The sequence below is a fragment of the Dipodomys merriami genome, unplaced genomic scaffold (assembly GCF_024711535.1).
Source record: "Dipodomys merriami isolate MVZ:Mamm:240054 unplaced genomic scaffold, mDipMer1.0.p SCAF_173, whole genome shotgun sequence".
Taxonomy (NCBI): Eukaryota; Metazoa; Chordata; class Mammalia; order Rodentia; family Heteromyidae; genus Dipodomys; species Dipodomys merriami.
The window spans coordinates 1,346,266-1,374,052 of record NW_027203082.1 but is presented as its reverse complement, the minus strand read 5'-3'; the positions used below and the strand labels follow the sequence as shown (position 1 = coordinate 1,374,052).

At 38.4% G+C, this 27,787-nt stretch overlaps 1 protein-coding gene across 1 annotated transcript in view; it reads left to right on the top strand.

Moving 5' to 3' along the window:
* The window catches only part of Ccdc39 (coiled-coil domain 39 molecular ruler complex subunit), a 65,452-nt gene that overhangs the window by 19,606 nt on the left and 18,059 nt on the right, over positions 1-27,787 (top strand). The window contains exons 8-13 of the mRNA XM_070025828.1: positions 11,377-11,480; positions 12,263-12,395; positions 14,532-14,726; positions 17,912-18,076; positions 19,857-19,994; positions 22,010-22,218. Coding sequence (XP_069881929.1) covers positions 11,377-11,480; positions 12,263-12,395; positions 14,532-14,726; positions 17,912-18,076; positions 19,857-19,994; positions 22,010-22,218 — 944 coding nt within the window. The remainder of the gene's footprint in view (positions 1-11,376; positions 11,481-12,262; positions 12,396-14,531; positions 14,727-17,911; positions 18,077-19,856; positions 19,995-22,009; positions 22,219-27,787) is intronic.

Sequence of the window (27,787 nt, the reverse complement as noted above, 5' to 3'; positions counted from 1 at the left end):
ATTTTGTACAGTCTTCTACTTATAGATAGCCAGTTTACCCAACACCATTTGTCAAGGAAGCCGTCTTTTCTCCAACATTTATTTCTGGCATCTATATTGATAATCAAGTGTCTGTAGCTATGTGTGTTTATTTCTGAGTCCTCTATTCTGTTCCACTGGTTTATGTGTCTATTTATCTGTCAATGCCATGCTGTTTTTATAGATAAGCTTTTTTTGGGGGGGGGGAGGGGGTCAGTTGTGGGGTTTGAACTCTGGGCCTTGGTGCTGTCCCTGAGCTTTTCAGCTCAAGGCTAGCACTCTACCACTTGAGCCACAGCCACTTCCGGCCATGCTGTTTTTATTATTCTGGCTGTGTGTAGTGTAATTTAAAGTTAGTTACCTATAGTATTGCTCTTCTTTGCTCAGGATTGCTTTGGGGTCTTTTGAACATCCATATGAATTTTAGTATTGTGAAATGATATTGGAATTTAATGGGGATTGAATTGGATCTGTAGATCACTTTTGTTATTTAGACATCTGAATATTCTGTCAATTTATGAACATGGAAGGTCGGTTATCTTTTATTGTTGTCCAAGTTATTCAATATATAATCTTTATTTTAGAGTTATTTTCTTTATTAGATTTATTCCTATGTAATATTTTGAGGCGATATAGTTGGAATTGTTTTCTCAAATTCTTTCTCAGCATTCTCATTACTGATAAAAAGAAAAGCTACCAAATCAATGTGTTGGTTTTTTTGGGTATTGTATATGCTGGTCCTGGGGCTTAAACTCAGGGCTTGAGTGCTGTCTCTGAGCATTTTTTTTGTTTGTTTGTTTGCTGGAGGTTAGTGCACTGCTATAGATCCACTTCTGGCTTTTTGGTAGTTAATTGGAGATAAGAATCTCATTGACTTTCCTGCCCAAGCTGGCTTCAAACATCAATCCTCAAATCTCAGTTTTCTGAGTATCTAAGATTACAGATTGAGCTGCCAAAGTCCTGCAATATGTTGGTTTTACATTATCTTCAAGTAAGGATAACTTGATTTCTTCCTTTCTGGGATTCATTCCTTTTATTTTTTTGTGCCTTATTTCTTTGATTAAGAATTAAAACACTATATTCTTCATTCCTGATTTTAGAGGAAATGCTTTCAGTTTTTTTTTCTCACTTAGTATAATGGAAGCTAAAAGTGCTTCCATTTCTAGTGTCTTTAGAGTTATTATCATTAAGCAATGTTTGATTCCATCGAAGTTATTTTTCTGCATTTTTTCACTTACTGAGCTATTCACAGTTTTCACATCTTTATCAAGGATGAACTGATTTATGGTTGCATGCAGGGTTATTATTAAGAAATATCTACAAATTTCTCCCTTCATCTTAAAGATGTGTTGCTTCACTGAGTTAATAATGTTTGATTCTTTCCTACTTCTCATTTCTCTGTCTATTGTTCTAGTGAGATTTATTTTCTCAAGTTCTTATGCATGTGCACATTTTTCTCCCTCATCTTTGTTTATGTATTTTCTGCAGTACTGGCTTAGTAGTCATGGATTAGTTAGTTTTTTTATGCTTCTTTTGGAAAATCTGTATTTTTCCTTCTCTTTTAAAAGATAAGTTTACTGAATATAGTAGTGTTGGATGACCATTATCTTGTTTGAAATAAATCAACACATACTCTCCTGGCCTTTAGGATTTCTGCTAAGCTGTCTGCTTTATTTTGATGAATTTGCCTTTGTAAGCAACTTGGTGTTTCTCTCTTGCAGATTGCAGTATTCTTTCTATTGTTATTTATTCTTAGTGTTTTAAATAGCATATAGCATGTGTGTGTTCTTTTCTGCCTACATTTTATTTGATGTTTTAGTGCTCCACATATGTGGATGACCATTTATCTCCTTAGATTTGGGAAATTTTCTGTAGTTATTTTATCAAATAAGTTTTCTGTGCCTTTAGTCAGTATTTCCCTTCCAGCATCTCCACCATAGATTCATAGATTTGATCTTTTAACCAAGACTCAGAGATCTTGGATGTAGTGGCTATGATTGTATTTTTTTCTATTGATAACTGAATGCAATCATTCCTCAACTTGAACTTCAATTCCTGATATTCTTTTTTTGCCTAGCTTTGTTTACTGGTGACATTTATTTTTATTTTTTTTATTGTAAAGGTACTATACAGAGGGTTACAGTTACATGAGTGAGGTAATGAGTATACTTCCTCTTGAACATTGTTACCCCCTCCATTGTTTTCCCCCTACGATCCCCTCCCTCCCTCTCTTCCCCAAGGTTCTTTTTTTTTTTTTTTTGATTGTGATTAAGTGATTACTTAATTTCTGGAAATTCACAGTATTGTGGAATAATGATGCTCATTTAAAGTCACAAGTTCATTCTAACTTTCCTGGAGCAAATTGTCTATCACAGTCTGTAATATATAATGGTGCTCACATTTTATATACCATATATGTGATCAGCAGCATGGGGATATTTGGTAGTGGTTCAACCAGATGAGTGGGAGTTCTTTGTTTCTTAAGTCCTGTTAGTTTTGTCATATCACCTAACATTTTGGATTTATCATCCACTTATCAGGGAGACCATGTACTGTTTGTCTCTTCGTTCTTGGCTTACCTCGCTCAACATGATTCCTTCTAGCTCCATCCATTTCCCTGCAAATGCCATTATTTTGTCATTTCTAATGGCTGCATAATATTCCATTGTGTATAGATACCACAATTTTTGGATCCATTCATCTGTGGTGGGGCATCTAGGTTGTTTCCATATCCTAGCTATTGCGAACAGTGCTGCAATAAACATGGAGGTGCACGTGTCCTTGTATATTGGTTCCTGTTGTTCAGGGTAGATGCCTAGAAGGGGTATGACTGGGTCATAAGGGAGGTCAATCTTTAGCTTTCTAAGGACCCTCCAGACTGCTTTCCAAGTGGTTGTATGAGTGTACATACCCACCAGCAGTGTAATAGCATTCCTCGTTCTCCACATCCCCTCCAGCATTTGTCGTTGGCTGATTTGTGGATGTGGGACATTCTGACTGGGGTAAGGTGGTATCTCAGGGTTGTCTTTATTTGCATTTCCTTCACCACCAGGGATGATGAACATTTCCTCATGTGTTTCTTTGCCATTTTTATTTCTTCATTTGAGAAGTCCCTCTTTAGTTCCTTTGCCCATTTAGTAATTGGTTTGTTAGGTTTGGGAGGGATTAGTTTCTTGAGTTCCCTGTATATACAGGATGTTAACCCCTTGTCTGATATATTGCTGGTAAATATTTTTTCCCAATTAGTTGGTTGTCTTTCTAGCTTGGTTGCGATAGCTTTATCTGTGCAGAAGCTTTTTATTTTAAGGTAGTCCCATTTGTCGAGTCTCTCTCCAACTTGTTGTGACCCTGGGACTCTGTTCAGGAAGTTCCTTCCTGTGCCTATTAGTTCAAGTGTCTCTCCTACTCTGTCCTGCAGTAGTTTCAGAGATTCAGGTTTAATGTTAAGGTCTTTAATCCATTTTGAGTTGATGTTGGTGTATGGTGATAGGCTGGGGTCCACTTTTAGTTTTCTGCATGTGGCCGCCCAGTTTTCCCAGCACCAGTGGTTGAAGAGGCTGTGTTTCTTCCATTGTATGTCTTTGGCTCCTTTCTCGAATATCAGCTGGCTGTAGGCCTGTGGATTTATTTCTGGATCTTCTATTCTGTTCCATTGATCTTCGGGTCTGTTTTTGTGCCCGTACCATGCTGTCTTTGTTATTATAGCTCTGTAGTAGAGTTTGAAGTTCGGCATGGATAGCCCTCCCATATTGTCTTTATCCCCTAGAATTGTTTTGGCTATTCTAGGTCTTTTGTTGTTCCATATGAATTTTTGGACTGTTTTCTGTATTTCAGTGATGTACGTCATTGGGATTTTAATATGAATTGCGTTGAATTTGTATATTAGTTTTGGAAGTATTACCATCTTTACTATATTAAGTCGGCCTATCCAGGAGCATGGGAGGTCTTTCCATTTCCTTCTGCAGTTTCTTTCTTTAACTTTTTATAGTTCTCATTAAATAGTTCTTTTACATCTTTGGTTAGGTTAATTCCTAAATATTTTATTTTTCGGGAGGTTATTGTGAATGGGGTTGCTCCCTTTATTTCCCTCTCTTCCTGTACATTATCAGTGTATAGGAAGGCAACTGATTTTTGTGGGTTTATTTTGTATCCTGCTATTTTGCCGAAGTGATTTATGATTTCTAAGAGTTTGGGGATGGAGTTTTTGGGATTGTGGAGGTATAGTATCATGTCGTCTGCAAAAAGGGATAGTTTAACTTCTTCTTTCCCTATGCGGATCCCTTTAATGTCTTTTTCTTGCCTTATTGCCCTGGCTAAGGGTTCTAGGACTATATTGAAGAGGAGTGGAGACAGTGGGCATCCTTGCCTTGTTCCTGATTTTAGGAGAATTGGTTGTAGCTTTTCCCCATTAAGTATAATATTGGCTATTGGTCTGTCATAAATGGCTTTTATTGTTTTTAGAAATGTTCCTTCTATTCCTATTTTTTCCAGAGCTTTTAACAAGAATGAATGTGGAATTTTGTCAAAGGCCTTTTCTGCATCTGTGGTGATAATCATGTGATTCTTGACCTTGGCTCTGTTGATATGTTGAATTACATTTATTGACTTACGTATGTTAAACCATCCCTGTGTCTCTGGGATGAAGCCTACCTGGTCATAGTGAATTATTTTTTTTATGTGTTTCTGGATTCTGTTAGCTAGAATCTTGTTAAGGATCTTTGCATCTGTGTTCATCAAGGAGATTGGCCTGTAATTCTCCTTTTTGGTTGGGTCTTTGCCTGGTTTGGGGATGAGTGTGATATTGGCTTCGTAGGATGAGTTTGGGATAGCTCCCTCCTTCTCTATTTCTCTGAAGAGCTTGAGGAGTATGGGTATTAGTTCTTGTTTAAAGGTCTTATAGAATTCTGCTGTGAATCCATCTGGTCCTGGGCTTTTTTTTTGTTGGAAGACTTTTGATAGCTTCCTGTATCTCATTATAGGATATTGGCTTATTTAATTGGTTAACTTCTTCTTTGCTCAGTTTAGGCAACTTGTATTTCTCTAAAAATGCATCCATTTCTGCCCCATTTTCTTCCTTTAGAGAGTATAGCTTTTGAAAGTAGTCTGTTAGAATTGTTTGGATATCTTGGGTACGTGTTGTGATGTTTCCCGTGGCATCCCTAATCCTATTAATATGGGTTTCCTCTCTTCTTTTTTTAATTAATCTAGCCAATGGGCCATCAATTTTGTTTATTTTTTCAAAGAACCAGCTTTTTGTTTGGTTTATTTTGGTTATGGTTTTCTGATTTTCTAATTGGTTAATCTCTGCTTTTAATTTGGTTATCTGGCTTCGTCTAGTAGCTTTAGGTCCCATTTTTTCTTGTTTTTCTAGCTGTTTTAATTGCAACATGAGATTATTTACTTGGTCTGTCTCCATTCTCTTGATGTGGGCACTGAGGGCAATAAATTTGCCCCTCAGGACTGCTTTTGCTGTGTTCCACAAGTTTCTTTGTGAGGTGTTTTCATTTTCATTGAGTTGTAGGAAATGCTTTATTTCTTCTCTGATCTCTTCTGTTATCCAGGCCTTGTTAAGGAGTGTGCTGTTCAATTTCCATGTATTAGAGAAATTTCTGCGTTATGCTTTGTTATTGAGAGCTAGCTTGATTCCACTGTGGTCAGATAGGATACAGGAGATTATGTTGATCCCTTTGTGTTTGCTTAAGTTCCTTGCATGAACTATGATATGGTCTATTTTGGAGAAAGTTCCGTGAGCTGCTGAGCAGAATGTGTACTGTGTTGTTTGAGGGTGAAATACTCAGTAGATGTCAGTTAATTCCGCTTGGAGTATGGCCTCTCTTAATTCGGTGGCTTCTTTGCCAATCCTCTGGTTGGTAGACCTGTCCTTTGGTGAGAGTGGTGTGTTAAAGTCTCCTAGTATTATCGTATTGGGATCTATTTTATTCTTTAAGTTTGTGAGCATTTGTTTGACATATCTGGGTGCACCAATATTTGGGGCATATAAGTTGATGATGGTTATATCCTCCTCTTGGATTGTTCCCTTTATTAATATGTAGTGTCCGTCCTTGTCTTTCTGTACTGATTTTAATGAAAAGTTTATTTTGTCAGATATCAGGATAGCTACACCTGCTTTCTTACTGGGGGCGTTTGATTGGTAGATCCTTTTCCACCCCTTCACTCTGAGTTTGTTTGTATGTTTGGCTGAGAGGTGGGTCTCCTGAAGGCAACAGATGGATGGGTCTTGTTTTCTTATCCAGTCCTCAGTTCGTTTTCTTTTAATTGGCGAATTCAGCCCATTTATATTAAGAGAAAGTATAGAGAGATGCATTGTTGTCCCTGCCATTCCGTTTTCCTAAGTTTTTCTTCTTTCCTTTCCTCCTGTGCTTGCTCAGTTAGACTTTGAGTAACGCCTGTTTGGGGCAGGCCCCAGTTCCTGGTTGCTTTCTTCAGGTTGTGTCCCCCCTCTTAGAATTCTTTGTAATGCTGGCTTAATGTTTATGTATTCATTTAGTTTTTCTTTGCTATTAAAAGTTTTCAGTTCTCCATCGAATGTGAATGCTAGCTTTGCTGGGTATATTAGTCTGGGTTGGCAGTTATTGGCTCTCAGGGCTCGTATGGTGCTTTCCCAGGCTTTTCTTGCATTCATTGTTTGTGTGGAGAGATCTGCAGTGATTCTAATTTTTTTCCCGTTGTAGTATAGCTCCTTCTTCATTTTTGCTGCATGCAGGATTGTTTCCTTATTATTCAGATCTATCATTTTTACTATAATGTGTCTAGAAGTGTTTCTCCTGGGGTCTTGCTTGTTGGGTGTTCAATAAGCTTTTGTGATGTAGTTAAGATGGTCATTTTTGAGGTGGGGAAAATTTTCATTGATTATCTTGTTAAATAGGTGTTGCATTCCCTTGCTCTGGAATTCCTCACCTTCGTCCACTCTGATTATGCGAAGGGTAAATTTTTTAGCATTATATCCTTGCTCTTGAATTTCCCTTTGGTTTAATTTGAGTGATTTTTCCATATCTGTCACTTTTTGGTCCAGTTGGTGTATTCTGTCTTCTGTATCTGACACTCTACCTTCCATTTCATTCACTCTGTTGACAGTGGCTTCTATTGTGGTTTACATGGAGGAAATGGATCCTTTTATGGATTCTGTTGGTTCTCAGAGTACTGATCTCACCTCTCAATGAGGTATGCATTACCTCTAATTTGGCATTTATCTCACTTCTTACTGAGGTTTGTGCAGCTTCTATTTTTGCATGCATCTCTTGTTTGATACCCTGTATCTCTTTTGATAGATCATCCTTGTGCTCTTTCAATTTCTGATCAACTTCTCGCTTTATTTCTTGAGTCATTGCCTCCAGCAACCCTTGGATGTAGCTTTTGTCTTCCATTCCTGCTTTGCTCCCACTGGGGTTCTCCCCTGCGTGGCTGCTGGCTTTTGAGGTGAGCTTGCTGTCCTGGGTGGTGGTAAACCTTGTGATTTTTCTCTGTGATTTTCGCATGGAGGTTCAGGAGACTGCTCTTCAATTTTGTTTTGGTGTGTCTGTCTTTGCTTGGTTGCTGATTCTGTATTGGTAGAGAGAGTCTGTGCCTGATCTGGGTTCTTTTGGGAGCCTATTTCCAGCTGCTATTCTGACTTACTTAGGATTCTCAGTTCTCTGCTGTAGATTGCTGGCAGTTCCTGCCTTTGGAAGGGTTGAGCAGCCTAGACTGCTTGTGTTTGCTCCTATGGGTGCTCTTGTGAAGAACAGATGCTCTGGATGCACTTTCCCAAATACTGGAGTCTGCTATGGGCTCCTGGTGCGTTTTTGTTTGTTTGTTTTGGGCTGGTTGTGGGCTTGAACTCTAGGTTTGGGTGCTGTCCCTCAGCTCTTCAGCTCAAGGCTGGCACCCTACCATTTGAGCCACAGCACCACTTCTGACCCTTTTTGCTTTTGTGATGCTGAGGAATCAGATCCAGGGCCTCATACATCCAAGACTATCACTCTATTGCTGAGCCGCCTTAACAGTCTGAGCTCCTGCTTACAATCAGGTGCTGGCAGCCTGTGTTGCCCAATTCCCAGTCTAGGGTATATGGGTGGAGTTTTGGTGGGGTTTGGGCTTCTCTTGTCCTGGGCCTCCAGGTCTTTTGTTGTCACAGGCGTGCTTCCCGGGGAGTGTTGTTTCCTGGTTTTCTCCCCTCTGTTGAGGCGTATGCTCAGCTTTTTACTTCAGTTGGGAGGAGTTGGTCATGTTGTTCAGGCGCCGGATCCCCGGGCCTGGTTCCGGCCCCAGCCTGGAGCGCGCTCGTTAGGCCTGTGCTGATGTGTATACCACCTAGGTTATGCAGCCTGGAGCGCACTCGTTAGGCCTGTGCTGATGTGTATACCACCTAGGTTATACAGCCTGGGGGACACAGTTCAAATTTCTACTGTTGGTAGTCTTGACCCAGGGGCACTGTTCCTGGCTTGGGCATTTAAGCTCCCTTCCAGGGGCGCTCTTGCTCTAGCTTGGCCAGCTGAGTGTGCTCCACGGGCTGGTGGAGCTCTCAAACAGTTCCCAGTTTTAGTGGGTCCTGTGGTCCGGGTGTTGGGGTAGGAAGTCTAGGTCAGGGTCTGGGGATTCCCTCCAGCTCTGGTCTCCCTTGAGGGATACACTTCCCCTGTGGGGTACTCACCCTGGAGCTGGTTGTTTCTGTGTGGTGTAGGTCGTCAGTTGTTGCAATCCGAGTTCAGTTGGGGTGGTTGCGGGCTGGGTTGGGCAGTGGTGGCTCTGTGTGATTCTTTTCTGTCTCTGCCTCCGTCGAAGCTGTCGGGTCAAAAGTGTCCACGCTCAGGCAGCTTCTTCGCGGTGCCTCTGGGGCCCGGGCAGCCCCGCCGGGTCGTTGTGCTCTGGGTCCCTTTGTTGCGCTGCTGGTGCCGAGCGGCTTTGGCGGGATGGAACCTCTCTGCTCCGGTGGAGAGTGAGGGGTGGGGGTGGGATCCTCGTGGAGACTCCGGGCTGGTAGGTTTCTCTGTTCCTGGCGATCCGCTGTTCTGCAAACCGGTACCTGGTGATCTGCAGGTGGCCCCCTGTGTCTTTGGGGCTCCAGCAGCCCCCGCCGGGCCGGCTGGCCGGCGGCTTGGCGCACTGCCGCGCGGCCAGTAAAGGTTGGGGGAGGGGTCTTTGCTTTTCTCTGTTCTGAAATTCTTCTTTTCCTCTCTTTCTTTTTTTGTTATTCTCCGCCTCTGGTTTTTCTCTGAGTGTTCATCTTTTTGTTGTTGTCGGTCTCTTGGGAGATTAAGCATTGGAACTCGAACTCTCTTTTTGGTTGGAGAGAGCTGTGGTGTTTCCCTACTGCCCCGTCGCCATCTTGGTCCCCCCTCCTACTGGTGACATTTTAAATTAATTTTAAAAATTGCATTATTGAGCTTTTTGTTTCCTGATTTTCCTATTGGCTCCCCTTCCCCCACCCCTGACTATCTCTTTTGGACTAATTTCTCATCTAAGTTGCTGAATTTTGTATTCAGGTCTTCAATTTACTTCCTTACATCTGGTTTTTGAATTTTTGCATTTCCCTGAAAACTAATGATGTTGCTACATACCTTCTCATTTTCCTGTTGCCTATTTGATACCTTCTTTAGAAAACTGTTTTGTTCAGTCTATTCTTTCCCTATGTTTAATTCTGGGTGCCTTTTTCAAAAATTAGTTGACCCTTCGTATTTGGATTTATTTATAGTTTATCTATTCTGTTCCATTGGTGCATATGTCAGCTTTTATGCAAGTAATTTGATTTCTAACTTTATTATACAGTTAAGAAGTATGATTACCTTTTGTTTTTCTTGGTCAAGATTGCTTTAGCTATTTGGAGTTTATTTAGGATATTTTTTCCTACTTCTGAAAAGAATGAAATTGAGATTTTGGTAGGGCTATTTTGAAGCTATAGATAGCTGACAGTTTCAACACTTTAGCAGAGTTATTTTTCCAGTTCATGCAATAGGTTTTCTTCCCATTTACTTGTGTTATCTCTAATTTCTTTTATCAAAATTTTGTAGTTTTCAGTATATAATTTTTTTATTTCATTGTTTAAACTTAATCCTAAGTATTCTACTGTTTTTGTCTCTATTGTAGCTTAGACTTAAAATTTTTTCTTTTTTAGATGGTATATTGTTAGTGTATGAAATGAGTGTTTTTATATGCTTATTTTTATCTCCTGCATTTTTTTCTTTTTCACAAGATCTTAGATTATAACAAATATTCTTCATTTTTTTAGACGTTTTTGGGGTTTGAGGTCAGGTTAGGCAAGCCAGTTGAGCCACTCTACTCCCCACCCCCAAATCCCACCATAGATTTCACAAACTTTTTTAATCAACGAGACAATTCATGTCTTAAGACTTTGTCTTAACAATTTATCTTAGTTTAATTGTAAACCATGTTCTAGAAGGAGGATGTTGTAGTTAGGAGGATGAAGTATTTGAATCTCTTGAAACTTTTCATATCCTGTAGTACTTATGATTTTCTTGAGCATCTTTTTCATATATATCAATCTATCTTACAAAAGATCCTTTCTTTTTTCAGTCTTGGGGTTTGAATTCGGTGTTTCCCACTTGCTTGGCAAGTGCACTACCACTTAACTCATATACCTAGTCATTAGTTTATTGTGAATCTTCCTGAGCACATCTAGTGACATTGAACACTTCTGTATTCACTTCCAACACATATTTATAGGTCTTTACAGTTTTCTGGCATTAGACAACAAAGCCATTTAAAATATGATGTGAGACTGAGAACATCTATAAATATATACGTTAACTATAAAAAGTTACTGTTTTTTATTGTAAAAATACTGTACAGAGGGGTTGCAATTACATGGGCAAGATAATGAGTACATTTCTTATCAAACATTGTAGCCTCCTCCTTCGTTTCCCCTTCCCATCCCATCCTCCCCCCCGCCCTCCTACCCAGCCCTCCCCCCTCCCACTCCCCCCCCAACACCAAAGTTGTAAAGTTTTCGACATAACGACTTGTACGTCTCATTGTTGCAATGGGTCCACCTGTATCCCTATTTAAACGATTTGTTTTTTTCCTTCCCCTCCACAAATTATAACAACATCAAATACAGTGAAAGCAGGGGTTATACTGTGGGGGTGGGACATACAAAGCAACAAAGAAATAATCTTATAAATGTGTTAGAAACAATTGCATGAAAGAAAAAAACATTTGAATAAATATCTCAGGGTTCATTGTCCTAACATCAACTTATCTGACCTTTTATGCTTGACTCAGACAAAGTTACTGTTTTTTATGGATGTGATACCTATGATATTTCAGAATAAAACTTTTCAGAAATGCAATTGTTCTATAAGAGAATAAATATATAATTTTTGTCTATTAACTAACAACTAGCTGGATTCTTTAAAAGCCACCGTGAGTAGAACGTCCAGTGAGTTACAAGCTCTGAGAAAACATTCTTCTAAAATAAAGAAAGACATTCAGGAAGAAACAGCAAGGTAAGGAAAGAACTATTTAAATTTTTGTTCATTCTGATTCTGGGGCTTGAACTCAGAGCCTCAGGTTCTTGACTTTCTCTTGATTAGAGAAAACAGGTAGTGCTCTGCCACTTGAGCCACACTTCTACTTCTGACGTTTTGCTAGATAATTGGAAATAGTAGTTTTGTGGATTTTCCTGGCTAGAATGGCTTCGAACGGTGGTCCTCAGATCTCAGTCTCCTCAGTGGCTAGGCTTATAGGCATGAACTATGAGTACCCAGCTTATTTAAATTTTTTAACTACCTCTAGAAAGCTACTAAACACTTAACATTAGTCTTTTTGGGGGGATGGGGGCTGGTCATGGGGCTTGAACTCTGGGTCTGGGCACTGTCCCTTAACTGCTTTTGTTCAAGGCTAGTGCCCTAGCCTTGAGTCATAGTGCCACTTACAGCTTTATCTGTGATTAATTGGAGATAAGAATTTCATGAATTTTCCTGAGTGGGCTGGCTTTGAACTGTGATCCTCAAATCACTAGGATTACACGTGTGAGCCACCTGGCACATTAGTCTTTCTTAACTTTCTTTCTTAACTTGTTAAAACCTTGTTTTATAATTTTCCTGTCATTTTTATCACAAGGTCTCAAGAGCACTGTTTTAGGGCCTATGAGATATGTAGTGATAATCAAAATGTTAACAGCAAAAGAAGTTTTCAAATTATATAAAGGATTTTAAGAATCAACTTTCTTTGCTTGCATTTAATAGTGTGTACACGTTTTCTGTCTTTTCTTCACATACCTGTTTAGGTTATACAAAATAAAAAATCATAATCAGATTGTAAAAAGAAAATTAGACATGATAACTGAGAAAACCATGAGTGTAGAAGAAAAAGCTACCAATTTGGAAGACATGCTAAAGGAAGAGGAAAAAAGCATAAGGGTAAAGTTCCATTAAAAAGACCCATAGCACACTTAGCAAGAGTGAATTAGATTCTTGGGGTCCAGAGACTAGAAAGTCTTAGAAGAGGCTCTGCAACTTAGTTAGAATTTAACCTTGAAGTGTCCTTCGCTTCACCCATGTCCTTTGCTCTCCGATGCCTACGTGTGCCCAATGGTCCGGTACCCCTATGTCTGCTGACATATCTTGATGAAAGGACCTTTATTCTGTAACTGATTTTCACCCAATTATCACTTTGTTGTGTTGTTTTGTGATGAAATTCCCTTCACAAGCTACATTACTTATATGACATCATCACCTGCTCTCCCATTAACCTCTTATAATCTGGAAGTTACTTTTGCAAATGAAACTCTAAAATACACCACTTCAATAACTTTCTCCTCCCCTCCTCCCATAACTGGTGTGTCCTTCATATGAAAGCCATTTATGAGGAACTGGGAAAGGCTGGCTCCCCATTTCTCCTTTGCAAATATCAGAGTGGTCAACTAATAAGTGTCTCATGACACTACAGGTACTGCTTCTTACTCTATTGTGAGGGGCAGAGGAAAGCAGAAAATGGCAGCAAGTCTCTGGATATTTTATTTAAGATATGGATCCATTCATATTTGGGTAAAATCCAGCTTCTTCAATGTGTTATATTCCTCAGTAATGAAATCAAGCAGCACTGAGTTAAGTAGCATTTGAGTTCAAATCAGACATCAGTATTTTAAAGTTGTATGTTTTCTTTCCCTATGAGCATGGTTTTCTATGAGACAGTGTAGGACTGAAACTTATAAGAAATCTGTGACATTCATATGAAATAGATCTTTTGGTCACATAAAATTAAAAACATTCTTACATTAAAAATTATTTATTTATTTATTTATTTATTTATTTTTATAGTGAAAATACCATACAGAGGGGTTACAATTACATGAGCAAGGTAATGAGTACATTTCTTATCAAGCATTTGTTTCCCCTTACTATCCACATTCTTACATTTTTTTGAAGATATTAGTGGGCAGCAAGAACATTAATGGGAACATTAGTGGGGCTGTGTTCATTATCTTTGTTTTCATTGCTGTTGAGTTTTGTTTGTTGAAATAAAAAGCCTCAGCTCTGTCTTTTTTTTTTTTTTTGAGATATACTCACTTACTTACTACCCAGCACCAACTTTGAAACTTTGCCAATCTTCTAAAAGGTCTTAATCCCAATGAAAATCATCTATTACATTTTAAAATGCAGAGAATATCAGATATATCTTGCCTTGTAAGAGTTTAAATATATCAGCAGAGGTTTGTCTCCTATTGAGATTCAAAGGGAAATATACTTATGAGTGTATAAGAATACAGAGGAAGCCAGGTGCTGGTGGCTCACACCTGTAATCCTAGTTACTCAGGAGGCTGAGATCTGAGGCTCGCGGTTCAAAGCCAGCCTGGGCAAGGAAAGTCTGTGAGACTCTTATCTCCAATTAACCACCAGAAAACTGGAAGTGGTGCTGTAGTCAAGTGGTAGAGCACTCACCTTGAGATGAAGAGTTGAGGGACAGTGCCCAGGCCCAGAGTTCAAGCCCCACGACTGACCAAAAAAAAAAAAAAAGTATTTTCGGTATTGGGTGCTAGATTCAGCTTTAGTTTCTGAAGAGGCCTATTTCTTTTCTTTCTTTCTTTTTTTTTTTGGGGGGGGGGTCCGGTCGTGGGGCCTGAACTCTGGGCCTGGGCACTGTCCCTCAGCTCTTCAGCTCAGGGCTAGCACTCTACCACTTGAGCCACAGCGCCACTTCGGGCTTTTTTCTTTTTGCTTATGTGGTGCTGAGGAATGGAACCCAGGGCCTCAGGCATGCAAAGCAAGCACTCTACCACTGAGCCACCTTCCCAGCCCCTGAAGAGGCCTATTTCTGAGCCTGGGGCAATGTGGGATGGAATTAAGGTCACAGGTCAAGGTGTGAGATTGAGGAATAGAAAACTAATGATCTAGTCCACCAGGACAGACAATATAAGAAACATTGGAAATTATGGGATGGGCTTTTTTTTAAGGGCTTAAAAAGGTTGTTTTTGAGTTTCTAAATTATAATGTTCATATAAATAAAATATTTCAAGATATTCTAATTGCATTCATCACTATAATTCTTATTCTCAGGAAGTGGAAGTTCAATTGAACATAGTGAAAGATGTGTTGTTTAGGAAAGTTCAGGAGCTACAGGCAGAGACAACAAAGGAAAAAGCGATTATGTCAGAAATTGAAGGAACCCGTTCCTCTCTGAAGCATCTCAACAATCAGTTACATCGGCGGGACTTTGAAACCTTGAAGCAGCAAGAAATTATGTACAGTCAGGTATGTGGCACTCTTATAAAATCCTTCCACATTGATTTGTTGTGGTTGTGATGATAAAGACACCCCAGTACAGAGTTTGGTGTGGTGGTACCCACCTGTATATAATCTCAGCACTCAGGAGGCTGAAGCAGGAGGATCTTAAGTTTGAGACCAACTTAGGGTACATGGTAAGGTCAAGGTCAACTTGGACCCTGTCTCAATAATCAACAAACAAAAACCCCTAGATGCTCCAGTATCTTAAGAAAATATATTCTAAATAATTTTTGGAACAATAAGTAGATGCTGAATGTTGGCTTTCATAATAGGTCACTAAAGGTCAAAGGAATTTAAAAGCTATGTTTTCCCTCAATCTAAAATAAATGGGCAACAGGAAAAAGCTCTAGGGAGAGAAGGCCATGTTTATAGAAATCTGGGGTGTCTGGACCCAGAGTGAAACAAAGGTCATGACATAGCAAACCTCAAAAAACTGGATGCTGATTTGCACTTATACAAATGTGTAAATCCATAGCTCCCTCCCCAGGCCAGGAGTGAAAGTATTTTTGATGTTCCTGTATTTTGATATATATTAACATATATTTTCTATTCATGCTAATTTCTTTTTTTCTTTTAAGTTTTATTTTATTTTATTTGTGAACATACTGTACAGAGGGGTTACAATTGCATGGGCAGGATAATGCGTACATTTCTTACCAAGCACTGTAGCCTCCTCCTTTATTTACCCTTCACATCACTTCCCAGCCTCCCCCTCCCCCCCAATCCACATCCTTCTCCCCCTCCCCCCCGCACCGACGTTGTAAAGCTCTTTTTGGACATGACAACTTGTACTTCTCATTGTTGCAACAGGTCCACCTGTATCCTTAAACAACTGTTTTTTCCCCATCTCCTCCACAAGTTATACTGACATCAAATATAGTGAAAGCAGGGGTTATACTGTGGAGGAGGGACATACAAAGCAACAAAGAGATAATCGTATAGATGCATTAGAAACACATGCATGAAAGAAAAAAACATTAAAATACATATCTAAGGGTTCATTTTCCTGACATCACATTATCTGACCTTATCTGCTTGACTCATACATATACTAGATATTGCAAATAAGGGAAACCATGGGACCTATGTTTCTTTGGGCCTGGCTTACTTCACTTAATATAATTTTTTCCAAGATTTTCCATTTCCTAACAAATGGGACAATGTCATTCTTTCTGATGGAGGCATAGAATTCCATTGTGTATATATACCACATTTTCTTGATCCATTCATCTACTGAGGGGCATCTGGGTTGATTCCATATCTTAGCTATGGTAAATAATGCTGCAACAAACATAGTTGTGCTGGTAGCTTTAGCGTGGTCTTGTTTGTAAACATTTGGGTAAATGCCCAAAAGTGGGATTGCTGGGTCATAGGGGAGCTCTATGTGAAGTCTTTTGAAGAACCTCCATACTGCTTTCCAAAGTGGTTGAACAAGTTTACATTCCCACCAACAATGAAGTAAGGTTCCTTTCTGTCCACATCCCCTCCAGCATCTGTTGTTGTTAGAGTTCTTGATTTTTGCTGTTCTAACTGGAGTGAGGTGATCTCTCAATGTTGTTTTGATTTGCATTTCTTTTATGGCTAGGGATGTTGAACATTTCTTCATGTGTCTATTGGCCATCCTTCTTTCTTCTTCAGAGAAGTTTCTCTTTAAGTCTTTTGCCCACTTATTCATTGGGCAGTTGTTTCTTTGTGGATTTGTTGTTGGGGGGGTTTAATTTTTTGAGTTCCAAGTATATTTTAGATATGAGACCCTTGTCCGTTGTATGGCTAGTAAAGATCTTTTCCCAGTCCGTAGGCTTTCTATTGATCTTGCTAGCTATGTCATTTGCCCTGTAGAAGCTCTGCAACTTTATGCAATCCCATTTGTCCAACCTTTCTTTGATTTGTGTTTCCGGGTCTCTATTCAGAAAATTTCGGCCTGAGCCAAGGAGACCTAGGGTTTCTCCTATTCCATCCTGTAATGTTTTCAGAGTGTCTGCTTTGACTTCGAGGTCTTTGATCCATTTGGAGTTGATTCTGGTGCAGGGTGATATATAAGGATCTAGCTTTAGTTTTCTACATGTAGTTAACCAATTTTGCCAGCACCATTTACTGAAGAGGCTGTCTTTCTTCCATTCTATTGTTTTAGTTCCCTTATCGAAGATTAGGTGGCTATAGGTCTGTAGGTTCATTTCTGGGTTTTCAATTCTATTCCATTGGTCCTGAGGTCTGTTCTTATGCCAATACCAAGCTGTTTTGATTACTATGGCTTTATAGTAGAGTTTGAAATTTGGTATTGATATTCCTCCAGCAGTGTTCTTTCCGTTGAGGAGCTTTTTTGCTATTCGGGGTCTTTTATTGTTCCATATGAATTTTTGGATTGCCTCTTCTATTTCCTTGAAGAATGAGGTTGGAATTTTGATAGGTATTGCATTGAATTTGTAGATAGCCTTGGGAAGAATTGACATTTTCACGATGTTAATCTTTCCAATCCAGGAGCATGGGAGGTTTTGCCATTTTTTAAGTTCTGTGTTGATTTCCTTTTTCAAGATTTTAAAGTTTTCATCATAGAGGTCCTTCACTTCTTTGGTTAATTCCTAGGAATTTTATTTTTTGTGGGGCTATTACAAATGGAGTTGCTTTCCTAATTTCAGCCACACTTTTCTCATTGTTGGCATACAGAAAAGCCATTGATTTTTGGGGGTATTCATGCTAATTTCTTAAGTCCTATTTCTCTACATCGCAATTTCCACGCCCAACATATTCTTAATTTCTCCCAAGTACAGTTGCTAATTAAACTAATTTTAAACACTATTCACTGCAAGTTTACCGTATACCCTTTTCTGGCTATCTGTGACTTCTTGCATCCTGTATGAAATGTCCCCTCAGAAATCCATTCCACTGGATTCCTGAGGCTTTGGGAGTGACTTGGTTGTATTTTTCAGATAGTTTTTGGGTTTTTGTGTCACTCTCATGTATTCTGATTACTGAATAATGGTTGTTGTTCCCCTTAAAATAGGAAGAATTTTATCCCGGATTAGTGAAGCACCAAAGTAAACTCAATAATGCCTCCACAAAACTAAAGGCAGTATTTACTGTGTTGGTAGTTATGGCAATGCCTTTAATTATTTATATCCCCTCACTAACCTCTTTTTTAAAACTATTAACAGGATTTTTACATTCAGCAAGTGGAACGGAGAATGTCACGGTTAAAGGGAGATATTAATACAGAAGAGAAACAAATCCTTGAAGCAAAAATTGTTGAACTCAAGAAAACATTGGATGAGAAGCAATCAACATGTACTATTTTAGAAACACAGATCAAGAAGCTTCACGTAACTTAGACAAAAACCTTTCTTTGTTTTCAATATCCTATTTACTAGTTATTTTCTTTAAAGTCAATGTGTTCCTAAGATGTGATTGCCAAGTCACCCTAACAAATACCCTAACAAATACTATCAGAACGTAATGTTCCCACCAATAAGGATTTTATTCCATGCTAAATGTTGCATTACCTGCCTCTAATATTCTATTTCACATAATCCTTAAAAGTGTCTTGTGACATTCACATATATATTATATATGTATTCTTTATCAATGCATTAATATGATATATAGTACATATACAGTATATGTATACATGTTATATAAATATACACATATTATTCTGTGTAAATTTCTATGTTTCCAGAGTATGTAGCTAGCCCATAGAGGTAGGGTTTGATTCGTGATCCACTTAAATACTCTTAAAGCATCTACCTACTATGGAGAACATTGATATATCCCAGTTTTATGCCATAACGAATAACCTGAGGCTCTTTACCACTGAAATGTCAGCTAGCCAAAGCAACTGTTTATATGTTGTTGTCTGTTGTCTACTAATTGCTTAAAATATTTCAAATGACATCATTAAGTAAGATGAGAATATTTTTTAATTGTAGGAATTTTGTTTTAAGACCTGAACAGGCTGGGAACTTTATAGGGTTTAAATGTTTATTTATTTCCTGTGGGAAGGACTGGTGATGACTGTCCCCTAGTGGTTCTAGTTAGAATTGCCCTGCATAACATTTTGGTTTGGAGTTCATGCCTTGATAAAATATTGATTCACTGTTGTCTTGGTTTACTGGAAAACGATACCAGCTTTGGGACTGGATAAAACCTGTTCTGGATTTTTCGCCTGGCCATTTTAACTTTCCTGCACCCTAGTACACTCATTTATTAATTGGAAAAGAAGATATTGAATATTATTTTAGGGTATTTGGGAAAACTAGAAGTGGTGTATATCTTAACTCAGTCCTTTCAATAGATATGTCATAACCATCATTGTGTCAATTATTTAGAATACTAGACTACAAGAACATTATGGTAGAGAAAAGGGGAAGAATCTGTATGTGAGCATGCTTCCTGAGTGTGGCCGGGATCGTGTGCATGCTGTGGTGTGGGGACACCGCTGATTCCTTCCTCTTCTAACCTCCTAGCCACGGTGTCTCCATTATCCAGCGAGCTAGTACCTAGCCCTGTTCCAACTCTGCCTTTAATAGACAAGAGAAATACAGTGATTTTTTAAAAAAAATTAAAGCTAGTTAATGAAGATTTGCTCTTCTCCACAGTAGTATTTGATTGTAAGGTCATTCTGTATGCCCTTTCCCATGGCACCTCAGATCTTACTTTACAGAAACAGTACTTTACAGAAACTCAGTTCTTTAATTCTTTTGTTCCAAATGTAATTTTCTGACATCACACTTTTATATCACTAATTTTACTCTTCTTATTGTCTGGCTACTGCAAAGGAGGAGGGAAGAGATGGTGTGGGCAGGGGTCAGGAGGCCCTTCTGTTTCTCACAATCTGGGCCTTGGGAAAAATCAAACAGTGGACTCTAGAATGGCATCAATGAGTCCTGTACAGCTATCCATGTACATTTCACTAGAAGCATTAACAAGATGATAGAGATGAAAGTATTTGGTTATTAAATGCTGACATAAAAAAGGAAAATAAGCAATAGTACAATAATATGAGAAACAATTATAAATATGAGAAATAATTTAATATATCTTTAGTATATATTTACCATGGTTATTTAAAACAAAATTTCATATACCTTTGCCTTCCTACAGAATGACCTTTACTTTATCAAGAAGTCAAACAGTAAAAATTGTGAGGAAAAGCAGGTTTTCATGAATAAAATAAGTGAACTAACACTTTTCATCGACAGATCAGACAAAGAACTTAAGAAAGCCAAAGAATTTAAAGAGGTGCGATACACTTGTTTGCATAATTTTAAAAGTGGTGTATTTCTATGCTAACTATAGAAAAATTTAAAATACAGTGAATAATGAAGAAGAAAATAAATCATTATGATCACTCTACTTAAAGTGTTAAAGTCGATTATTCCTTTTGGTCAAAACTGACTTTATCTGTTGGATTTATACATATTTAATGTATTTTAATACATGTATTTAATGTTTTATACATGTTTTCTAAACATTAACTGCTATTTTGAAAATAAGTCTTAAAAGACTTTGAGTACATTGCATGAAGTTAGCATAGTTTAAGCAGATTTTACTCCTGGGTATGATTGTTTCCACTGTTTTGTTGTACACTATAATGTGCAGTGCCTATATGTATATAGATGTATAGTTGTTCAATTGATTTCTTGAGATACATTTCTATATGTGTAATTATGATTCAAAAATGAGATGCTCATAAGTGTCTCAAGATGCTTTTTAAGTCAAATTCCCTCTTGAGGTTTCAATTCATACCTCCTACCAGCCATATGTAAGTGATTCTTTTTTTGTTTGCTTCCACTAAGAATATTTTAATTTATAAAATTGTTGTCAATTTGATGCGTCATATCCCATTATTTTAGTTTGCCTCTTAACAAACATGCAGTAATTATACAAAGGTGTTTCTGAGTACAATGCACCATGGGTCCATGTCACCTCTTCCATCTTCTTCCCCCTCTTTCTCATTCCCTCTTACTCACAAGTTATGTAGCTCAATTATTTACATAGTGGACATTAAATACAATGACTTATTTGTTCACCCTTCCTCCCTCTACTCCTAACTTATCCTTGTCCCATCCCCAACAAAAATCTCTTAACATTCTATTCATGATTGAATAGTTTTAAAATAAAAGTTGCTTCAATAGTATCTTATAAGATTTATTTTAGGGCTGGGAAGGTGGCTCAGTGGTAGAGCATTTGCCTTGCATGCTTGAGGCCCTGGGTTCGATTCCTCAGTACCACATAAGCAAAAAGAAAAAAAAAGCCAGAAGTGGCGCTGTGGCTCAGGTGGTAGAGCGCTAGCCTTGAGCTGAAGAGCTGAGGGACAGTGCCCAGGCCCAGAGTTCAGGCCCCACGACGGGACCCAAAAAAAAAAAAAAAAAAAAAGATTTATTTTAGAGTATAAAATGTTTACCCATAGGACTTTGTGTGTTTTCTGGGAATTTTAAGTTTCAACTTTTAGGAATTTTTCCTTTTTATAATAATACTTGAATTTAAAATTGAACTATTTAAAATTATTTGAAATAACTGTAAGTCTTCCCTTATTATAAAGAAAAGTTAGAATCATGACTTTGAACACATTAAGATCTTTGATAATGTCTGAGTCAATGATCCCATTTTAAAAAGGTACCTTTTTGGATCTGAGAAGGTGGCTCAGTGGTAGAGTGCTTTCCTTGCAACTATGAGGCCCTGGTTTGACTCCTCAGCACCACATAAGCAGAAAAAGCCAGAAGTGGCGCTGTGGCTCAAGCAGTAGAGTGCTATCCTTGAGTTGAAGAGCTCAGGGACAGCACCCAGCCCCAGAGTCCAGGCCCCATGACTGACAAAAAAACCTTTTCAAGTTTGACTTTTTGTGTATGTGTGTGTGTGCCAGTACTGGGGCTTGAACTCAGGCCCTGGGCACTGTCCCTTAACTTTTTCAGTAAGGTTGGTGCTCTGAACTTCTGCCTTTGTGTGTGTGTGTGTGTGTGTGTGTGTGTGTGTGTGTGTGTGTGTGTGTGTGTGTGTGTGTGTGTGTGTGTGTGTGTGTGTGTGTGTGTGTGTGTGTGTGTGTGTGTGTGTGGTTAACTAGAGTTAAAAGTCTCATGAACTTTCCTTCCTGGGTTGGCTTTGAACCATGATTTTCAGATTTTAGCCTCCTGAGTAGCTAGGATTACAGGCATGAGCCACTGACACCTGGCTAAGTTTGACTTTTATGGCAATACAAAAATATTTTGGTATAAAACTAAATATTCCAATATTTGAAAATTGTGTTATTTCAACAGGAATTGATGATAGATTACAATCTTTTAAAACTGGAGGTTAAGCGCACTCGAGAACTGCTTCACAGTAAGGCTGAGGAAATTGTTTCACTGGAAAAAAGAAAACTGCAATTACGTACAGCCATGGAAGAGCGAAGTGAAGAAATTAAGGTTCACAAAACCATGTTGGCCGCCCAGATACGATGTGTGGATCAAGAACGGCAAATCATAAGGTAATTGTGAAGGTGTTGAAACATTACTGAAGAATTGGGAAACAAACATGAGGGTGATGTGAGCAGCCCTGTCTCTTCCACTGCTTGTGGGATGGCCATCTCTATTACTCACATGCAAACGCTTTTCCTTAGGGTGTATCAGAGCCAGATGTCTAGGCTGTTTCTTCTCCCTTTGACTAATCCTGTGATCTTTAGAGGCTCTGGTTTACTTTTTTTTTTTTTTTAAGATTTTGCTGTTTTTTGTGTGTGTGTGTGTGTGTACTTTCAATGGAGAAATACATCATCTGTTTATAGAATAGCTCTTGAAAAATACAGGGAGTACAGATACTATAAAACAAAGCAAACATACAGGCAAATTGTAAAGGTGTCTGTGTTTGTGTAGCTTCAGAGTTAGATTGACATCACCAGGCACAGATTTAGTCTTGTCATTTTGTTTGCACATTGGGGACAAAATTTTCAGTTTATTAAGCGTTTCGTGTAAATGCATCCAAGTTTTGCCAGGCTGGAAACTTGGACCTTTTCTGTTTTACTTTAAGATCACTAATCGATTTGGAATTCATTTTTGTGCATGGCTGAGGACTAATATTCAGAAGCTTTCCCAAACCTCTAATTCACCTACAGATTCTGATATTCTAGGTATTCTTTCATATTAAAATTTGAATTATCATAGCTATGCTTCTTTCTTTCCAATCTATACTTTTTCTTTCTCTTTCTATATTGTACTTGCTAAGACCTCTAGTTCAGTTCTGAATAGTGGTGATTACAGCGACTTTTTTTCTTATTCCTGTTCTCAGTAGGAAAAACATGCATTGTTTTGCCATTAACCCTAAGAGTGGCTGGGCTTTAATATATATTTAGTTTTTGCTGTGCTGGGGATCCCACCGGGGCTTCCTGTCATCTGGACAAACTGTGCTACTTCCCCTCCCTAGTTTGTTCTGAGATATCCTTTTCCATTTTCTTCAATAACAGATTGTTTATTTGTTTAACTGGAATGGATGTTGACATTTTCTCCATTCATTAACATGAATGAATTAACAGCTCAGTCTGTTCATTAATTAATTATATTGATCAGTTTTTCAGAGTTAAGCCAAGCTAACATTTTTGCATCTGTACTTATGGGTACAAATGACTTACAGTTTTCTTTGCTCTAAGGCCTTTTTAGGTTTCAGGTTATAAAGGTTATGTATACCTTCGTATTTTGTGTCTCGTATTTTTCTATATTATATCTATGTTTGTAAAATAGAATACATTGGATTTTTAAAGACTATTGGTAAAGCCACTGGGGACCTAGAATTTTCTAATGGGGAAAGATTTTCAACCACTGGTTCAATTAATTTATTACTATAGAAAAATGCAGAGTTTGGGGTTGGGAAGGTGGCTCAGTGGTAGAGTGCTTGTCTTGCATGCATGAGGCCCTGGGTTCAATTCCTCAGCATCCCATAAGCAAAAAGAAAAAAGCCGGAAGTGGCGCTGTGGCTCAAGTGGTACAGTGCTAGCCTTGAGCTGAAGAGCTGAGGGACAGCGCCCAGGCCCAGAGTTCAAGCCCCATTACCAGACCCCCCCCCAAAAAATGCAGAGTTTATATTTCTAATAGAATCAATAAATCAGGCATATTTTCTTTGTGAAAAACTTTCCAACTCATCTCAAATTTCAAATTATTGCCATAAAATAGTCTATAATATTTTATTATTTAATTCCTGTAGTCTTTATAAAAATGACCCTTGTTCTTGATATTAATCACCTGTGTCTTTTATTTCTTGTGTATAATCAGTAAGTAAGTAGTCTTACCAATATTTGAAAGAAACAAGTCTTACTACTCTTTGCAACTGGTGCATTTATTCATCATTTCATTAATTTTTTTTTTTTTTTAGTTTACATAAGATTTTTTTTTTATTGTAAAGATACTATACAGAGGTTACAGTTACATGAGTGAGGTAATGAGTACACTTCCACTTCCTCTTGAACATTGTTACCCCCTCCATTGTTTTCCCCCTACCATCCCCTCCCTCCCTTCCCCAAGGTTCTTTTTTTTTTTTTTTTGATTGTGATTAAGTGATTATTTAATTTCCGGAAATTCACAGTATTGTGGAATAATGATGCTCATTTAAAGTCACAAGTTCATTCTAACTTTCCTGGAGCAAATTGTCTATCACAGTCTGTAATATATAACGGTGCTCATATGTTATATACCATATATGTGATCAACAGCATGGGAATATTTAGTAGTGGTTCAACCAGATGAGTGGGAGTTCTTTGTTTCTTAAGTCCTGTTAGTTTTGTCATATCACCTAACAATTTGGATTCATCATCCACTTATCAGGGAGACCATGTACTGTTTGTCTCTTCGTTCTTGGCTTACCTCGCTCAACATGATTCCTTCTAGCTCCATCCATTTCCCTGCAAATGCCATTATTTTGTCATTTCTAATGGCTGCATAAAATTCCATTGTGTATAGATACCACAATTTTTGGATCCATTCATCTGTGGTGGGGCATCTAGGTTGTTTCCATATCCTAGCTATTGTGAACAGTGCTGCAATAAACATGGAGGTGCACGTGTCCTTGTATATTGGTTCCTGTTGTTCAGGGTAGATGCCTAGAAGTGGTATGACTGGGTCATAAGGGAGGTCAATCTTTAGCTTTCTAAGGACCCTCCAGACTGCTTTCCAAAGTGGTTGTATGAGTGTACATTCCCACCAGCAGTGTAATAGCGTTCCTCGTTCTCCACATCCCCTCCAGCATTTGTCGTTGGCTGATTTGTGGATGTGGGACATTCTGACTGGGGTAAGGTGGTATCTCAGGGTTGTCTTTATTTGCATTTCCTTCACCACCAGGGATGATGAACATTTCCTCATGTGTTTCTTTGCCATTTTTATTTCTTCATTTGAGAAGTCCCTCTTTAGTTCCCTTGCCCATTTAGTAATTGGTTTGTTGGGTTTGGGAGGGATAGTTTCTTGAGTTCCCTGTATATACAGGATGTTAACCCCTTGTCTGATATATTGCTGGTAAATATTTTTTCCCAATTAGTTGGTTGTCTTTCTAGCTTGGTTGCGATAGCTTTATCTGTGCAGAAGCTTTTTATTTTAAGGTAGTCCCATTTGTCGAGTCTCTCTCCAATTTGTTGTGACCCTGGGACTCTGTTCAGGAAGTACCTTCCTGTGCCTATTAGTTCAAGTGTCTCTCCTACTCTGTCCTGCAGTAGTTTCAGAGATTCAGGTTTAATGTTAAGGTCTTTAATCCATTTTGAGTTGATGTTGGTGCGTGGTGATAGGCTGGGGTCCACTTTTAGTTTTCTGCATGTGGCTGCCCAGTTTTCCCAGCACCAGCGGTTGAAGAGGCTGTGTTTCTTCCATTGTATGTCTTTGGCTCCTTTGTCAAATATCAGCTGGCTGTAGGCCTGTGGGTTTATTTCTGGATCTTCTATTCTGTTCCATTGGTCTTCGGGTCTGTTTTTGTGCCCGTACCATGCTGTCTTTGTTATTATAGCTCTGTAGTAGAGTTTGAAGTTCGGCATGGATAGCCCTCCCATATTGTCTTTATCCCCTAGAATTGTTTTGGCTATTCTAGGTCTTTTGTTGTTCCATATGAATTTTTGGACTGTTTTCTGTATTTCAGTGATGTACGTCATTGGGATTTTAATATGAATTGCGTTGAATTTGTATATTAGTTTTGGAAGTATTACCATCTTTACTATATTAAGTCGGCCTATCCAGGAGCATGGGAGGTCTTTCCATTTCCTAGTGTGTTCTGTAATTTCTTTCTTTAACTTTTTATAGTTCTCATTAAATAGTTCTTTTACATCTTTGGTTAGGTTAATTCCTAAATATTTTATTTTTCGGGAGGTTATTGTGAATGGGGTTGCTCCCTTTATTTCCCTCTCTTCCTGTACATTATCAGTGTATAGGAAGGCAACTGATTTTTGTGGGTTTATTTTGTATCCTGCTATTTTGCCGAAGTGATTTATGATTTCTAAGAGTTTGGGGATGGAGTTTTTGGGATTGTGGAGGTATAGTATCATGTCGTCTGCAAAAAGGGATAGTTTAACTTCTTCTTTCCCTATGCGGATCCCTTTAATGTCTTTTTCTTGCCTTATTGCCCTGGCTAAGGGTTCTAGGACTATATTGAAGAGGAGTGGAGACAGTGGGCATCCTTGCCTTGTTCCTGATTTTAGGAGAATTGGTTGTAGCTTTTCCCCATTAAGTATAATATTGGCTATTGGTCTGTCATAAATGGCTTTTATTGTTTTTAGAAATGTTCCTTCTATTCCTATTTTCTCCAGAGCTTTTAGCATGAATGAATGTTGAATTTTGTCAAAGGCCTTTTCTGCATCTGTAGGGATAATCATGTGATTCTTGACCTTGGCTCTGTTGATATGTTGGATTACATTTATTGACTTACGTATGTTAAACCATCCCTGTGTCTCTGGGATGAAGCCTACCTGGTCATAATGAATTATTTTTTTTATGTGTTTCTGGATTCTGTTATCTAGAATCTTGTAAGGATCTTTGCATCTGTGTTCATCAAGGAGATTGGCCTGTAATTCTCCTTTTTGGTTGGGTCTTTGCCTGGTTTGGGGATGAGTGTGATATTGGCTTCGGAGAATGAGTTTGGGATAGCTCCTTCCTTCTCTGTTTCTCTGAAGAGCTTGAGGAGTATGGGTATTAGTTCTTGTTTAAAGGTCTTATAGAATTCTGCTGTGAATCCATCTGGTCCTGGGCTTTTTTTTGTTGGAAGACTTTTGATAGCTTCCTGTATCTCATTATAGGATATTGGCTTATTTAATTGGTTAACTTCTTCTTTGCTCAGTTTGGGCAACTTGTATTTCTCTAAAAATGCATCCATTTCTGCCCCATTTTCTTCCTTTAGAGAGTATAGCTTTTGAAAGTAGTCTGTTAGAATTGTTTGGATATCTTGGGTACGTGTTGTGATGTTTCCCGTGGCATCCCTAATCCTATTAATATGGGTTTCCTCTCTTCTTTTTTAAATTAATCTAGCCAATGGGCCATCAATTTTGTTTATTTTTTCAAAGAACCAGCTTTTTGTTTGGTTTATTTTGGTTATGGTTTTCTAATTTTTTAATTGGTTAATCTCTGCTTTTAATTTGGTTATCTGGCTTCTTCTAGTAGCTTTAGGTCCCATTTTTTCCTGTTTTTCTAGCTGTTTTAATTGCAACATGAGATTATTTACTTGGTCTGTCTCCATTCTCTTGATGTGGGCACTGAGGGCAATAAATTTGCCCCTCAGGACTGCTTTTGCTGTGTCCCACAAGTTTCTTTGTGAGGTGTTTTCATTTTCATTGAATTGTAGGAAATGCTTTATTTCTTCTCTGATCTCTTCTGTTATCCAGGCATTGTTAAGGAGTGTGCTGTTCAATTTCCATGTATTGGAGAAATTTCTGCGGTATGCTTTGTTATTGAGAGCTAGCTTGATTCCACTGTGGTCAGATAGGATACAGGGGATTATGTCGATCCCTTTGTATTTGCTTAAGTTCCTTGCATGAACTATGATATGGTCTATTTTGGAGAAAGTTCCGTGAGCTGCTGAGAAGAATGTGTACTGTGTTGTTTTAG